Below are 18,264 nucleotides of genomic sequence, written 5' to 3' on the forward strand. Positions count from 1 at the left end.
ATTTAACCCAGTATAAATAAGCAATACTGATAAACACCAGTACATATTTATAGAAATGTCTGTATTGTTCATTGTTTCATGTGCTAAGGTCTTTTATCTCCAGCTAGAAAATGAAAATCATGGCATCCGGTCCCATCATTTCATGGCAAATAGATGGGGAAACAATGGAAACAGTGACAGACTTTATCTTCTTGGGCTCCAAAATCACTGCAGATGGTGATTACAGCCATGAAATTAACATGATTGTTCCTTGGAAGTAAAGTTATGACAAACCTAGACAGCATATTAAAAAGCAGAGACATCACTTTGCCAAGAAAGGTCTGTCTAGTCAAAGCTACGGTTTTTCCAGTAGTCACCTATGGATGTGAGAGTTGGACCATAAAGAAAGCTGAGCGCCGAAGAATTGATCCTTTTGAACTGTGGTGTTGCAAAAGACTCTTGAGAGTCCTTTAGACTGCAATGAGATACAACCAGTCCATCCTAAAGGAAAAGAGTCCTGAATATTCACTGGAAGGACTGATGCTGAAGCTGAAACTCTAATACTTTGGCCACCTGATGAGAAGAACGGACTCACTGGAAAAGACCCTGATGCTGGGAAAGATTGAAGGCTGGAGGAGAAGGGGATGACAGAGGATGAGAGAGTTGGATGGCATCACCGACTTGATGGACGTGAGTTTGAGCAAGCTCTGGGAGTTGGTGATGGACAGGGCAGCCTGACATGCTTGCAGTCCATGGGGTCGCAAAGAGTCAGACACCACTGAGTGACTGAACTAAACTGAGACCACAAGTGATTTTCAAGTAGATTCCCTTAGTATATACTCATCATAAATACACTTTAATTGATAAACTTCATTTATACCTTAATATGTTACTTGCCAATTTATGTATATTTTGGTTATCTTACACTTAAAATTGTCCCCAGAAAGGACCATTAGTAATTTATATTATTGTTCAGAGTTATTTACTTCCCTCTTCCCTTTATGTAGGGTATTCTCCAAGCCAGGCTTCAGCAATATGTGAACCGTGAACTTCCTGATGTTCAAGCTGGTTTTAGGAAAGGCAGAGGAACTAGATATCACATTGACAACATCCGCTGGATCATGGAAAAAGCAAGAGAGTTCCAGAAAAACATCTATTTCTGCTTGATTGACTATGCCAAAGCCTTTGACTGTGTGGATCACAGTAAACTGTGGAAAATTCTGAAAGAGATGGGAATACCAGACCACCTGACCTGCCTCTTGAGAAATTTGTATGCAGGTCAGGAAGCAACAGTTAGAACTGGACATGGAACAACAGACTGGTTCCAAATAGGAAAGGGGGTACGTCAAGGCTGTATGTTGTCACCCTGTTTATTTAACTTCTATGCAGAGTACATCATGAGAAACACTGGACTGGAAGCAACACAAGCTGGAATCAAGATTGCCGGGAGAAATATCAATAACCTCAGATATGCAGATGACACCACCCTTATGGCAGAAAGTGAAGAGGAACTAAAAAGCCTCTTGATGAAGGTGAAAGTGGAGAGTGAAAAAGTTGGTTTAAAGCTCAACATTCAGAAAACGAAGATCATGGCATCCGGTCCCATCACTTCATAGGAAATAGATGGGGAAACAGTGGAAACAGTGTCAGACTTTATTTTTATGGGCTCCAAAATCACTGCAGATGGTGACTGCAGCCATGAAATTAAAAGATGCTTACTCCTTGGAAAGAAAGTTATGACCAACCTAGATAGCATATTCAAAAGCAGAGACATTACTTTGCCAACAAAGGTTCATCTAGTCAAGGCTATGGTTTTTCCTGTGGTCATGTATGGATGTGAGAGTTGGACTGTGAAGAAGGCTGAGTGCTGAAGAATTGATGCTTTTGAACTGTGGTGTTGGAGAAGACTCTTGAGAGTCCCTTGGACTGCAAGGAGATCCAACCAGTTCATTCTAAAGGAGATCAACCCTGGGATTTCTTTGGAAGGAATGATGCTAAAGCTGAAACTCCAGTACTTTGGCCACCTCATGCGAAGAGTTGACTCATTGGAAAAGACTCTGATGCTGGGAGGGATTGTGGGCAAGAGGAGAAGGAGACGACAGAGGATGAGATGGCTGGATGGCATCACTGACTCGATGGATATGAGTCTGAGTGAACTCTGGGAGTTGGTGATGGACAGGGAGGCCTGGTGTGCTGTGATTCATGGGGTCGCAAAGAGGTGGACATGACTGAGCGACTGATCTGATCTGATCTGATATTTACATACCCCACTGATTCAGAGCTTGGCCATGAAACTCTTTTTAGTTAGTGGTCTGTGAGAAGAGGTGATGTATGCCACACTCATGCAAGAAGCGCAGGAGGCGCCAGGGTTCTGCTGGCCTCTTTCACAAGTTCTCTTTGAAATGAAAACAACTTATCCCAGACAGGACTGCTTCTCTGACCTGGTCCCTGGGACAAGAAGCTGTACAGGGACCTGCAGTTGACCCACAACTCACAGCAGAATTCAGTCAAATCACAGTCCTTATGTTCCATGAATGAGAAATAGCTTTTTTCAAGTCATTGGTACTTTGGGTTGTTTGCTACACAGAAAAGGTGACTAATGTAGGACCTTAGAGTTGATTTAACATCCTTATTTGCTGATAAGGAGAGATATCTAGGTTTTTAGTAGCTAACAGAAGAATCACAACAAATATTTGAACTACTGACTTGTTCTGTTAAACACTAAATACCTAGATTTTTGTTATCTTGAAATTTGGGGGAATGTCACTCAAATTTGGGGCCTTAGTACTACCTAGACTACTACCCAGTACTGCTCTCTTTTGTCTGGCTTTTACCTAAAGAATATCTAGTAATAAACCAAACGAACTATCAGTGTCAAATGGGACATACTTCTACCTGAAAGATATTACACTCTTTTAGGTTCAAGCTTGTTTGGTAGTAGATAGAATAAAATGCAGTGATTTTTAAAATACCTTTCAGGCTCAACACTCTCATCTGCACTGTTAATCCAAAATATATATTTCAAAATCTTCTTTCTTAAATAACACAGAAAATTCTGATTTCAGGATGAATATAACTTCTTAATAAATTGTCTCCTAAATTTCCATGACAAAGTTTCATGTGTACTTTGACACCAAATGACAAGACTAAAATTCCCACGTTTTCCCTTTGCAAAACTGAGATGGAAACATCCCTATCAGCATGTGCTTCAGAATTTTAACTTGGTCCTGAAGTTTATTTTATGCTTTGCAGTTTTTAGAAATGAATTAATTTTGCTTACTTTATGACATTTTTAGTCCCTAAAAATTCAGAGACTAAACTCAATTACATTTTTATTTTATTTTCTATATCATCTTTTTGAGAATAACTAGTTATATGCAGCAATAACTTTTCCCTTTTAATGGGAAAATAATACTTTAGTACATGCTTTAGGAAATGAATGTTTTATTGTAGAACCATTCATAACTTCCCTTTTATGTTGTTGTTTATTGTGGTTTTCCAAATAAAGAAACAAAATGTAATAAACTAAATGGAGTAACCAAGTAAATTTTCTTTTTCTATATTTTCTCTCTTCTTATTTGAACTGCACACAAATCTTACCTTTGTGAAAAAACATCCCGGTAAGGACTGCCATGCTGTAATGCAATTCCATATCCTCGGTCAGCAACGGTATTCCCAATGGTATAAAAGGAACAATCTGGGTCATTGATCGCCACATATTCCAATACAGCTGCATCCCACACAAAAGCATAATTTCCATATTTCACCTGTGCAAATATGAAGAACATGAGAGGAAAAAGGTTTAAGGTTGGAATTCGGTCATATAGACAGGATAAAAAAATGTTACATTGCCATACAATTAACAGTGTAAACAATAATAGGGCCTATATTTCAAACTAAACACCTATTCTGAATGAGAATTTGGCTTTTGGTTAATTTATAGCTCTGTTCTCTTGGAAATGCAATGAAGTTGGAATGTTAACTATGTTTCCAGGCACCCCACTTATAGTAAAATGACCCCTGAGTAGTAAATGTCATCTGAACTGGGAGAACAGTAAATGCAGGGAAGGAAGCCATGTCTTTGAGCTTCTTTGAGTGCAGTAATCCTTATACAGCTGGCCTTGTGTCTTTCAGGACCCTGGAAATTGTGCTTGTTTTTGGAGTTGTTATAAGAGATATTGGTTCCTTTGGATTATTAGGCTTCTAAGCCAGGTAGGCTTTTGTACCACCCAACATGGGTATTATCTTCCTGTGAAGTAAGCCAGAAGGACAAACACCAATACAGTATACTAACGCATATATATGGAATTTAGAAAGATGGTAACGATAACCCTCTATACGAGACAGCAAAAGAGACACTGATGTATAGAACAGGCTTATGGACTCTGTGGGAGAGGGAGAGGGTGGCAAGATTTGGGAGAATGGCATTGAAACATGTGAAATGTCATGTATGAAACGAGATGCCAGTCCAGGTTCAATGCACGATGCTGGATGCTTGGGATTGGTGCACTGGGACGACCCAGAGGGATAATATGGGGAGGAAGGAGGGAGGAGGGTTCAGGATGGATTTTCTTTTAAAAATTTAGAAAAAAAAGAATTAATATCTTCCTGTCTGTGACCTGTACTCCAAATGAATTCTGTAAGTACAACTCATATTGAAGAAAAATAGCTAACACTGCCTGGCTGGCAAGATTTCTTGTCCTATGTCCTTCTAAGTTAATCTGTTGTCAAGTGTGACCTATGGTAATCTTGTAGTCAAACTTGGTAGGTGCTGTAATGAGGGAAAAAAAATAATTATACAACCTTCTCTATTACCATATAGGGAACATGATTTCTTCTGGGTTATTTATAATATCTTTCAATGATTATCCCTTTTTTCTATTAGTAATCACTCATAAGTTACAAATTTAACAAAAATAAAAACAGATGTTAATAAAGTTAATTTAGAAAATTATTATATATAACATAAAACTAAATTCATAAAATAGATGGAACTAATAATTAAATCAAATATTCAGTGTGTTTATTTGCTTGTTTGCTTATTTACTTATTTGAGGGGAAAGCAATATTTTGGTAAATATGATTAGGGAAAAAGAAAAAAATATATAAGTATAGGTAGAGGGAATGATGTTAACAAAATGGGTGAATAGGAAGTTCCCCCCGCTTCAAGTGTGTTAGATGCTCTGTTGTGTCCAACTCTTTGGAACCCCAAGGACTGTAGCCTGCCAGGCTTCTCTGTTCATGGAATTTTCCAGGTAAGAATACTGGAGTGGGTAGCCATTCCCTTCTCGAGGGGATTTTCCCAGCCTAGGGATAGAACCCGGGTCTCCTGCGTTGTAGGATTCTTTTCATCTGAGCCACCAGGGCCTTCATATCCCTAGAAAAATATCAATGTAGTAGCCATCCATAAACAAAAGTGCCTTTGCGGGAGGCTTGGGACCCAGTTTTCTGCTGAAAAACTCAGGCAGAGTCTAAGGCTGATATAGGATGCTTTCAGAAGGAGGCATGTACCCCAGTGGCCAGCTGGCCCACTGTGGTCCTGGCTGCAGTCCTAAAAGCAGCCCTATTTCCCTGTGGACTCTGCTCCAGCATCTGTGAAGATAACAGGTAAGGATGTCCATTTTCACCACTTCTATTCAATATAGTACTGGAAGTTCTAGCCAGAGTAATTAGACAAAGAAAAACGCTCAAATTTGTATACATGTGAAAGGAAGAAGTGTAATTATTTCTATTTGCAGATCATGTGACCATATGTGTAGAAAATCCTGGAGAGTACAAGTTGTTGTTCAGTAGCCCAGTCAAGTCCGACTCTTTGTGACCCCATGAATTGCAGCATGCCAGGCTTCCCTGTCCTTCACTATCTCCTGGAGTTTGCTCAGACTTATGTCCATTTAATCAATGATGCCATACAAACATCTCATCTTCTGTGATCCTCTTCTCCTCCTGCTTTCCATCTTTCCCACTGTCAGGGTCTTTTGCAATGAGTCAGCTCTTAGCATTAGGTGGCCAAAGTATTGGAGCTTTAGCTTCAGCATTAGTCTTTCCAATGAATATTCAGAGTTGATTTCCTTTAGGATTGACTGGTTTGATCTTCTTGCAGTCAAAGGGACTTTCAAGAGTCTTCTTCAGCACCATAATTTGAAAGCATCAATTCTTTGGTGCTCAGCTTTCTTTATGGTTCAACTCTCACACCTGCACATGACTACTGGAAAAACCATAGCTTTGACTATACAAAGTGATGTCCTGTATACAATGTGATGCTTTTGTCGACAAAGTGATGTCTCTGCTTTTTAATATGCTGTCTAGTTTTGTCATAGCTTTTCTTCCAAGCAGCGCCTTTTAATTTCATGACTGCAGTCACATTATATACAAAATAAATTCCTATAGTGCAATACATTAATTAAAATGAACAAAGAATCAAAATTTTAAAAATCCACAAAACTAGAAAAATCTTATATTGGAAAAAGAATGGGACATTCAAATATAAATATAGGGGAAGAAAATGTAAGTAAATATTTAATATATTTAACTCAGTTGTGTGTGTGTGTGTGTGTGCTCAGTCGTGTCTGTTCTTTGAGATCCTGTGGACTGTAATCCACCTGGCTCCTCTGTCAGTGGGATTTTCCAGGAACGAATACTGGATTGGTTTCCATTTCCTCCTCCAGGAGACCTTCTAGACCCAGGGACTGAACTCGCGTCTCTTTTGGCTCCTGCATTGGCAGGCGGATTCTTTGCCATTGAGCCACCTGGGAAGCCACCTTAACTCAGTTAGCCGTCTATATCCATGGGTTTTGCACCCATGGATTCACCCAACTATGGACAGAAAACATTCAAAAAATAAAATTCCAGAAAGTTCCAAAAAGATTAATCCCAGATTAAGTTGGAGGTTGAATTTGCTGCATGCTTGCAACTGTTTACATAGTATTTACACTGTATTTACAACTTTTTACATAGTATTTATGTTGTATCAGGTATGAAAAGTAATCTAGAAATGACTTAAAGTATATGGCAAGATATGTGTAAGTTATATGCAAATATTACATCATTTTATACAGGGGATACAAAGAACCCTGGATTTGGGGGTTCCTGGAAATAATCCTCTGCAAATACTGAAGGACGACTATACTGCCTTTATATATATTTGCTTAGGTCGGGCTAATATCAGATACTTGATAAAAAGTTTTGCATGAAATATGGTCTAAAAACTTCAGACCAGTTTACTGTGCACAGTGGATACTTTTTTTGGGAGTGAACTACCCCAACCAAACCCATGGGATCTCAAAACAGATAAATAAGTCATTGCAACTATTCATGGAGTGTCTCCTGTACCCTAGGCAATATGTCAGGTACTATGGTTCAGTGCTCCTTAAAATGTGATGCTATTAGAATTAGAATTACCATTGTATTCTTGTCTTAAAAAATGTAAACTCCAGACCCGACCCTAAATTTACTGCATTGGAACGTTTGGTGTTTGAGACCTGGGGTACAAAATCTTGATAGTAGACAATCTTATGAACACCACAATTTTTAAATAAAATTGTTTTGAAAAAAAATGAATAATATAATCAGGAAGAATTTTTGAACTTGAGGCTTGATATAATTATAAAAACTGATAGATTCTTGCAATATTAGTATGGGAGGGGGGAAGTACTTGGTTAAGTTCCCTCTGTATTGATTACTTGTATCTGCATGGTCAGCCCGAAGCCCTTGCTATCTCTGATCTTTTGCATTAATTACACTAGGGAAGGAGTTCTTGACTGAGACCTCTATAATGAAAGGCAGATTAAGAAGAGAAAAACAGAAGTTTATCGACATGTGTGCCTTGTGCATACAAGGGAGATGTCCAGGGAAAATTGAGTAACTCAAAGAAGTGGCTTGGAATTCAGGATGCAATACTATTTAAATAGGGAATGGGAGGGGGTTATGGTCATTTTGGGGAAAGTAAAGAATCCGCCTGCAATGCGGGAGACACAGGAGACTCCAGTTCAATTCCTGGGTTGGGAAGATCCCCTCCTCCTTGGGCTTTCCCAGTGGCTCAGACGGTAAAAGGAATCTGTCTATAATGTGAGAGACCTGGGTTCAATCCCTGGGTTGGGAAGATTCCCTAGAGGTGGGCACGGCAACCCACTCCAGTATTATTGCCTGGCGGGCTACAGTCTAAGGGGTTGCAAAGAGTCGGACACGACTGAGTGACTAGGCACAGACACAAATGATTTTTAGCAAAGACCCTCAGAAGAATAGAAGGGTAGTATGATAGTTGGTGACAAAGTTGTATGGTGCTGACTTCCGATCTCTTCTGTGATGAGTCAATATTCCTTGGATGATGAAACTCTCGAAGACAGAATTTATGATGATTAAGTTACTTTCAGAAGATTTATCTTTAGGCAAATAAAAGCAGTTCAGAGAAAGCCTCTCCCTGCATTTGCTGTTTTTCAAGTGTTTGCAGTTCAAAATAATATGTCAGTGTTGTATATTTTGGAGTGGCTTATTCTGTTTCCCTTCATCACCAACTGTTGTATCGGTCATTTTAACTTTCTGGGTCGATACTTACAAGAGAGATAGCAGTGGCCTTGAAGCCTTCTCTAGCAACCTACTTTGATTTTGCTACTTTCCTCCATTTAAAGCAGCTACCCCTCCTGGATCCCCTTGCAGCTTCCTTACAACCATCCAGGGACCTCCCCAGTTGGAGACATATTGCTTTGCTATTAGAAAAGTGTTCTAGCATTGCTGTTCCTGCTTTGTGAACTGTAGAGCTCCATTTAAATGTACAGTAACATTATCATTGCCATTATATACATGCTTCTAGTAATTCTAATGTTACAAAGCATTATGAATGCATTTTAAAAAGAGAACCATTAAAACAGTATGATTATAGCCTACAGCAAGGCCCTTGAAATGTTGCATAGTAACCCAAACTATTTTAGCTTTTAAAAATATCCCTGGCCTTTTTCATCTACTGAAACATACAATCACTGTCCTTTACATGATTTTTAACCAGTAAATTAAAACTATCTAGAAAATACTCATCGACAAAACCTAAAATCACTTTTTAACAGAATAATAATTGAAGGTTTGGCATGGGAATTTTCAAGTCATCTGAATAGGTGATGGGTATTATTTAAAAATTTTCAACTAGTCTTTGTTGTTGAGGTCATGTTTGGATAAGCAGCTAAACTATGGGTCATTATTTTACACTGAATTCCATGCCAGTAGAGTAATTTATACAGGTCAAACCAGAGGGCAAAAGTGTATCCATGTCAACACATTTCAGGCCTTGATTGTAAAAAAGGAAAGGAATCCAAAGTGGCATCTACCTCCAGTATTATTTCCTGGTCCCTAGAATGCTGTAGTGATTGACAGACAATGGTAGCTATCGATACTCAACACCTGTGTCCTCATAATAGGGCTGAGATGCCAAAAGCTTGTGATGGATTTCTCAGCACTGAGATCATGCTAGAAGCTAGGTTTTGTTCCACTTCTACAATATTTCTACAGAAATCTTTCTTTGAATTTCATTTTACTAATAATTATGTATTACTCTGAAATAATGTTTTTATTGGAGGATAATTGCTTTACAAATTGTGCTGGTTTCTGCCCTACATCAACATGAATCAGCACGGGTACACGTATGTCCCCTCCCTTTTGAACCTCCCTTTCATCTTCCGCCCCACCCCACCCCCTGTAGGTTGTCACAGAGTGCTGGGTGGAGCTCCCTCTGTCACACAGCAAATTCCCACTGGCTCTCTATTTTACATTCGGTAATGTGTATGTTTCCATGCTGCTCTCTCAGTTCATCCCACTTTCTCCTTCCCCCACTGTGCCCACAAGTCTGTTCTCTGTGTCTGTGTCTCCATGACTGCCCTGCAAATAAGTTCACCAGGACCATCTTTCCAGATTTCATACACATGCCTTAATATGCAATATTTGTCTTTCTCTTTCTGACTTACTTCACTGTGGATAATAGGCTCTACGTTCATCCACCTCATTAAGACTGACTAAAATACATTTTTTTTATAGCTGAGTAATATTCCACTATATATATGTACCACAACTTTTGTATCTATTAATCTAGGGAACCCTCTTGCACTGTTGTTGGGAATTGATACAGCCACTATGGAAAACAGTACGAAGATTTCTTTAAAAAAAACTTGGAATAGAACTACTACCATATGACCCAACAATCCCACTGCTGGGGATATACCCTGAGAAAACCATAATTGAAAGAGATGCATGTATGTACCCCAGTGTTCACTGTAGCACTTTTTACAATAACTAGGACATGGAAGCAACCTAGATGTCCATCGACAGATGAATGGATATACATTACTTTTAAGATCCTGAAGGGATCTGTAGGGGATGTAAACATGAATAACATTTGGGCCTCTGCCCTCAAGCCGTTTATAATTCAGTAGTGGAGATAAATCAAACACTAAATTGCTGTAACACAAAGTATATTGTGGTAAGTTCCACAGAAGAAGCTTGACGTGTTAAAGTAGTTTAAAGCAAGGGGAACTTAATTGTCATTGAGGAAGTCAGCACAATTTGCTCAAATATTATGGTAACTACAAGAAAACCCCAAATATTGTAGTTCCTTATCTTTTATGCTTAACTGATTGAACAGAGATAGTCTTTGGTGACCATTTCTTATTCATGCACACTCTTTTAACCTTCCAGTTTTCTGGAATTTTCCATTTGTCAGGTGAAGAACTGTAAACATTTAATGTTATTTTCTCAAATATTTGCATTTCTTGCCATGTAAAGTGAAAAGTGGGAAAATTATTTTTAGTAAAACCTATACCTGTGCTCGTCACTGTGTTGTGGATTATGGCATATTTCTGTTCCTCTGAAGAATGCCCTTGTCCTGAATGTCCCTGTACCCACATCTCCATCATGACCTAATGCTGAAAGCACTTTTCAGTTTATTAGGCAGCATTCTCCTGTAATAACTTCAGGAGTCCAAGCCGCAAGCAAATACACTTATCACTACTTTTTACCCCAATTACCTTGGTTTTAATTAGGACACTATATCCTTTCTCACATAAGTCTTTAATCTATCAAATTCCTTCAAAGTTCACTTCAAAATCTATAGCTACAGAGGGACAGTGATGATGATCTCTTTTTATTAAAAAAACATTCGGTGGAAATAATTATGGAAAGATGACATTTAAACCAGAGCGGAAGAAAAGAATTCCCTTTACTGAAGAAGGAATATCTTCCCTCTCTCCTCCACTTCTTTCTCATGATAATGGCTAACATTTAGATGATATTGGGCACGTTCAGGGTGGTATGGCCATAGACAGTTGCTAACATTTAGAAAGCATTTTTTTCATTCTTAAAAATACCTTTACACATAAATGTGTTCTTTGCAATACTGTGAGGCAGCTGATATGATACCTAATTCATAGACGTGGTAAGGAAACTTGCTCTGAGTTGTAGCAATTATTTGCGGTAGATTTGGAACTTGAAGCTCAAGGCCACCTTCTTTGCCTTTTTCACTACATTAAAGATAAATTCCCAGGAGATATTTGCCATAGAATGCAAAAACATTCGAGGGATAGCAGCCTTTGTCTTCAAGGCACAGCCTATCTAGTCGGAGAAGTAGTATTTACATAAATAAAAATAACTCAACACAGTGTGCAGCCAGAGAGAGCCATGGAAAGCATGCAACTTCTATGTGATCACACTATTAAGATGAATAAGATTCAAGCTTTAAAAAACAGGTTGCTTATTTGTTAAAACCGCTGGAATGAATGAAAATAATCTGGTTTCTATGATTCCAGAGCCCTTAAGCCTGTTGATTTTGTGACTACTGCTATGTAAGCATTTCTGATTTTCAGGATTGAAACAGAAGCAGGGCTTTTCATAATTAAAATGAAGGCTGAAGGCTGGAACTGTATTATTTTTGCTCATGAAATAAAAATTAAAAGGCCTGAGAACAATGTGGGAGAAATAAATGCTACGTTTGCGCTCTAAGCTGCTAACTTCTTTACAATTTAAACTCATGGTTGGTGGGGGATAAAATTATTGTGAATTACAGGCACAAAGAGTTATGATTAACCCAGCATTGATCTATACTGGTCCTTATAATTCATTGCCCACAGAAGTCCTTTAGATGGGATAGCTTTAATATTTATGACATATGGTTCTAGGTGGTGGCCTCTCCCACTTTGGGCAAATTAATAATTTAACATCATTCATCAGGTCTTCTGAATTTATCCAGCACAATAAATCATGCTCAACTCCATATTTTAGCACTTAACACTGACTTCTAAAATATATATGGTTTTGTTTACTGCCTTAATTGTTGGTTTACTATATTTTCTCTTGTATTATTTTGAAATTTGAATTTGTGCTCCAAAATAGTCATCACATGGCACAAATGTTCACAAGAAAAATATGAATATGTTTAAAATAAATATCAGCTTATTAATAAAACATCTTCTTTAACCTAGAAAAGAAGCAGTAAGTCTACTTCTCACTCTTCTGCTTTTCTTTTTTGAGGTTACTAGAATGCTGTTTTTTTTTTTTTTTTCAGTGGTGTTTTGAAGTGTTCTGGGAATTTGAAAACTAAACCCAGTTTCCTTCCCGTCAGTGACAGCTTCCTCCTGAAACCAATGACTGCTAGAGTCTGAAGATAGAAGGCTAGTAGGGCTTGTGGTTCTGGATAATTGTGTGTGCAAAAGAACTGGTAATTCTCCTCTTCAGGCTGGGCGAGTGCCTGAGAAAACCAGTGGGACCTCTAGGGAAGGCAATGAAGAAACAAGTGTGAGCAAATGCTTGATTCACAGAGATCTGGGGTCCTTGAGTTCTCCTGTCCTCTTCCTTAAATATTTGTCCTCATGAATATATCTGTTCTGTTGCCTTTAAACTGGTCAGGAAGGAGTCAAGTGGGTTGGCAGAGACCTCCCAGTCTTGGAGCCTGGGACAGAACAGGAGACTGGTGAACCCACTGCCTTTTCCATGTGTCTTAGAAGAAGGATTTGTGAATCACTCTCTTCTCTATTGCTGGCCTATGAGGAGGAGAGGACATTTCACCTGCAGTTAGCAAGACTGCCAATAAATATGATAATCCAACAATCTAACCTGAGTCCCCATGAACTGACAAAGAAAAATAACTTTGTATAGTGAATACTACAGATATGGAAAGATGAAGCTGAATAAGAAGAACATATTTGGGGGAAATAACACTGCGGTGACAGAAAGTTTCCAATTTTAAAAGAAGAATAAAAAGAGCACTTGACAAAATTCAACCTGTGAGTCTGAAAAGATTTATGTGACTACAAACAAACCTCAATTTTTCAATCAAAAAACTGACCAGATGAATGGAAAGAAAAACTGCTCATAAACGTCCTGCAAGCTCAAATGGATTAACTAGGGTGACAACTGTCCCAGATCACCTGAGATGCTTCAGTTGTAGCAACGAAAATTCTAAGTCAAGGGAAGCTATCTTGGGAGACAAAAAGTCCAGGCTTTTGGTAGTGAATACAGGAGATTTGGGGAAAAGTACAAAATCCATACAGCAGCTTAAAAGATAGGGGTTGCAAACTACTATGATTGTAGCAGATGAATATGACAGACATTATTTGCCTTCTGCAGTTGCTGTAACTATTTCCCCCCCAACTGTGGATGTTTCCAACTTGCTATTCATAATAATGAATCACCAATCTTGTATCAATGTGAATACTAAGACTTAAGTGTGCAATTTAAGTGCATGGTAATCATGAGTGTTAACAGTCCTTCACCTGTGGATTGACTGTTATTCTTGGTATTATCAAGATGATGCCAATATTTTTAACATTGTGAATCCTGTGATCATTTTTTTAAGAGCTCAGATGATGAAAATGAGAATGATTGTAATACTAATCCCACCTGACCCCAAACATCAATGAAAAAGAAGCCTAACTGACTAGGCTGTCTTATTACAGAGGGCAGAACACAAGTAACTGAATTAGGGAGGTAAATAAGCAAAACAGCACACTACTGTGTAATATGCAGAAAAGCACTTGGAATTAATTACAATGGAAAAGGAAATGTGAAGGCACACAACGGGGAGAGTGAATTTCACAAGTTGGGGATGAGACATGCAATATTTCTAAATCAATCAAAAGTTTCTGTGTCTCCCCGAAGACACCAATGTTCAGTTGAAAATAGCAGCTGCTGAATTGGTTTGGGCACACCGCATGAACAAGCACACTTCACTGAATTGCTCCCCTGACAGCTCTATGAAACCAATAAAGCTATTTTTCCCAATTCTGAGGTTTCACGTGAATGTACTATGGGAAAACAAAAGCAGGAAATGTTGATAATGGATGAGTTGGTTCTTTACAGTGTAGAGCTAATTCTTTCAGATTTTACCTGACTGATCACATTTTTTACAAGAAAACTCTATGTCACCCAATGGCAATGAAAAATGATCCCTCCTGTTCTTAGAGACTTTAATTTTAAAAAGATAGTGTCAAATCATATTCTTGATTTCTGTGAAGATTTTACTAAGCTACATAAAGCACAAAACTAGAATCTACTGATACCTTGTCCAAATACAGAGACTTTAATCATCTTTCTGCAAATTATGCAAATATATCAAATGAAAATTTTGGCAAATTCTATTCAGTGGATAAACTTCTTATTAAGGAAAGTGAAAAGATCTTATCTGCAAAATGTTCTATATACTTTGTAAGCAACACTATAAAAAATGGTCAAGATTTGCTGACAGGTGATATTGAAGCTTTCATAATGAAACATTTTGGTTCTTTTTGCTTCCTCAAAATGTGAAGAGACACTTAATGATAGTTTTTATTTAATAGAAATGGAAGGACATGCCTCCATAAACATATGCCTAAAAGAGAGCTATTAAAGGGTGAGAATGTGGATTACCTTAAAATCACATTTTCAAAGTGTGGGACAAGAAGAATGTCTTTCATTAATTTGGAAACACACTGAGGATGTCAGTGGGGAAAACGATTACAATAAACAGAACTTTATATGCTGTTTTTCCAAACTTGTTTGATGATTTTGAAGAAACCATGGGATAGCTGGGGAAGGATGAACTGAACACAACTCAGTTTTTCAATTTTATGTGTAGATTATGACAAAATCTCATGGCAAAAAAATAACACTTTTTTTGAAATAAGACTATTCTATTTCCTCCCAAGACTACTCTAACTTCCCTCTCCCAAAAAAGTCACCATAAAAGGAAACTGAGTTAGGCTGGACTTACTCAATTTCTTTACTAAAACTATAACTTCTTTAGATTCCAGTATTGATTTCTCAAATTCAAATTATCTCTGTTTTAAAACCATTTTCCTAAGAAAGCAAGCATTAACTTATGAGGACATGCAATGCACCTTAAAGTCTTTAAAAATGATGGACATCTTGGACATACTAGGCTATATGATGAATTTATAGGTGCAGAACTATGATTGACACAAGACAAATCTTTAAAAACAAGCTTGTAGAATCAAAGTGTATGGGCACAGACATGTGGACACAGAGTGGGAAGGGGACAGGGGGACGAACTGAGAGAGTGGCACTGACAATCATGCACTCAGTTCAGTTCAGTTCAGTCGCTCAGTCGTGTCCGACTCTTCACGACCCCATGAATCGCAGCACGCCAGGCCTCCCTGTCCATCACCAACTCCCGGAGTTCACTCAGACTCACGTCCATCGGGTCAGTGATGCCATCCAGCCATCTTACCACGTGTGAAATACATGGTGAGTGGGCACCTGCTGTAGAGCACAGGGAGCTCAGCTTGGCGCTCTGTGACCATGTAGAGGGCTAGTACAGTGGCTGGGCTAGAAGGGAGGCTCAAGAGGGTGGGGATATACGTACACGTGTAGCTGACTCACTTTGTTGTATGGACGAGACTAACACAACATTGTAAAGCAATTATGCTCCAATAAAACAACAAAAAATGTATGTGTATCTTTTTGGAGAGTGGGAAAAAAATTCCTACACATTGAAATACCTGCTATTGATAATAAGTAAACTCCTAACTATTTCTTGCCCAAATACTTCCTCTAAGAGCATATTGAGCTTGATGTCATCCCATAGGAATGATACTAGAATCCGTGTTACAAGGGCTTGATAAGAGCAAAGTTTCAAGTCAAAGTAAATTTGATGTTTGACTATTTTCAGCATAAAAGACAAGAAGGATGTTCTGCAGATTGCAGGCACTTCAGAGAAGAATTATTGAAAAAGGAAACAGTAAAATTATCCTACCATATTATGGGACAGAAAGAAACATGTCTCTATTATTTATTATTAAATACAGTTAATATCTGTTAAATTAGTCCTATTTTATTCATATTCCTTTTTGAAAAAGTTTTATATTTATATGTCTTCAATATAGCCTATAAAATTTAAATATCTAACACAGAGTTTAAAAACAGTAAAATTAACTTTATCAGAGGACAAAAAGACACCTTACTAAAATTTTGCTATACATTTGGCACTTTTATTATTTGTACTATTATCAGTTACTATTCTGACAGTTAACTAACACTATTATTGCCTTGTTTCACTAATAGCATTCTGCGATGAGATGAATCATATAGACTAACACATAATTTAAATATATACAATATCGATAAATTCCTGTTTAATTTTTTATGTTAAAGTAATAACACATATAATAATTTATCACACATTAAATTATAAAGACTTTTTTGTCTGGTGTAGCTGAATTCTGGGTTGTCTTTCTCACATGTTGGTCAACATATTAATGAATGTTATTGGCATAATAAAATATCTGTTTGGAAGAGAATCAAATCATAACTTTTTTTTAACTTTAAATAAAAATATTTTCCATTTGTACTAAATAGTTCAAAATAAAATAACAAAACCCCTGCAAAAAAAAAACCAGAGAAGAATATAACAACATAAGTGAGGAAGGATTTTTTAACCATGTGATATGAAATCCAAGAAATATATAAGTTAGGCATACTTTTTAACACAAAACATTTGTAAACACTGTTGTATGTCCAAAGACACATATACACAGATTGAAAATAGATTTGCAAAAAAAAAGTAGAACACAGAGGACAAAGTTAATACTTATGAATATACAGGTGCTTCTCTAAATAAGCATCCTTTATTCTAGTGAAGAACAGGAAAAGCAAGAGAAAAATAGATAAAGCATCTGAAGAGGCAGTTCAAAATGGAACAGATATAAATGTCCAACAAGCATATAAAAAAGACACAACTTTGTAAGTAGATAAGCAAGTGCAAAAGAAAATAAGATAATAAAGGCTAGTACTTTATATCAATTGATTTGGCAACATTTTACAGATGTATATTGCTGGTGGAGATGCACTGAAAACTACATTTTCACACATCACTAGTGGAAATGGAAAATGTTATAGCCTTTGTCAAAAGTAACATCTATTCAAATTAAGGAAAATATAGATTGTAGACTTTTAATGACCTTCAGTCATCAGGTATTTGGGGATAGGGCTGGGGGGAGTGGGTTAAAAGAAAGATGGTTAAAAGAAAAAAAAGGAAGATAATACAGATGACTATTGGTCCATCAGTTCCATTCCCAAGAATGTATCCAAGAGAAATAAAAATTTCAGATTAACATATAGGTATATTCAGTGCATCATCGTTTATTGTGGCAGCAAATTGGAAACAGTTGTAATGCTTATCAGCCATGGAAAAATGATGTATTCTTGTCATAAAACATTATGGAAACATTAAAAAGAATCTATTAGAGCAATACAAGGTGCTCTTTTTTTGACGAATTTGCAGAATGAGAAAAAGCAAGGTGAAGAAATAATTTATTATGTAATCCTACTTTTAATTATATAAATCTGTGGATATGTGTGCATGTGTGTTATTGTATTATTGGAAATGCTTAGGGAAAGTATGGAAGAACACAATGTTTACCATTGGTTACTTTTTGAGAATAAAAAATGTAAGTGGAGGTAAAGGGGAGGAGAAGGGCAGAAAGACAAATTGAAAAGTAAAAGTAAAACTAATGCTATAAAAGGGGCTTCCCAGGTGGCTCATTGGTAAAGAATCTGCCTGCAAATGCAGGAGACGAGGGTTCGATCCCTTGATTGGGAAGATCCCCTGGCGAAGGAAATGGCAACCCACTCCAGTATTCTTGCCTGGGAAGTCTTATGGATAGGGGAGTGTGGCGGGCTACAGTTCATGGGGTTGCAAAGAGTTGGATATAACTGAGCATCATGCAATACTCTAAAAATGGCATGCCTAGCTACCTGCCTTTATGAAAATTACATATGTAATTAATTAAGTAAGTAATATGTAATTTAAATATGTAATAA

The 18,264-nt window shown here is 37.4% G+C and overlaps 1 protein-coding gene across 1 annotated transcript in view; it reads right to left on the reverse strand.

Moving 5' to 3' along the window:
- The window catches only part of GRID2 (glutamate ionotropic receptor delta type subunit 2), a 1,601,453-nt gene that overhangs the window by 139,988 nt on the left and 1,443,201 nt on the right, over positions 1 to 18,264 (reverse strand). Inside the window, exon 14 of the mRNA XM_015471545.3 lies at positions 3,580 to 3,746. Within this exon, the coding sequence (XP_015327031.2) occupies positions 3,580 to 3,746 (167 nt within the window). The remainder of the gene's footprint in view (positions 1 to 3,579; positions 3,747 to 18,264) is intronic.

Source organism: Bos taurus, chromosome 6 (assembly GCF_002263795.3).
Source record: "Bos taurus isolate L1 Dominette 01449 registration number 42190680 breed Hereford chromosome 6, ARS-UCD2.0, whole genome shotgun sequence".
In the NCBI taxonomy this organism is placed as follows: Eukaryota; Metazoa; Chordata; class Mammalia; order Artiodactyla; family Bovidae; genus Bos; species Bos taurus.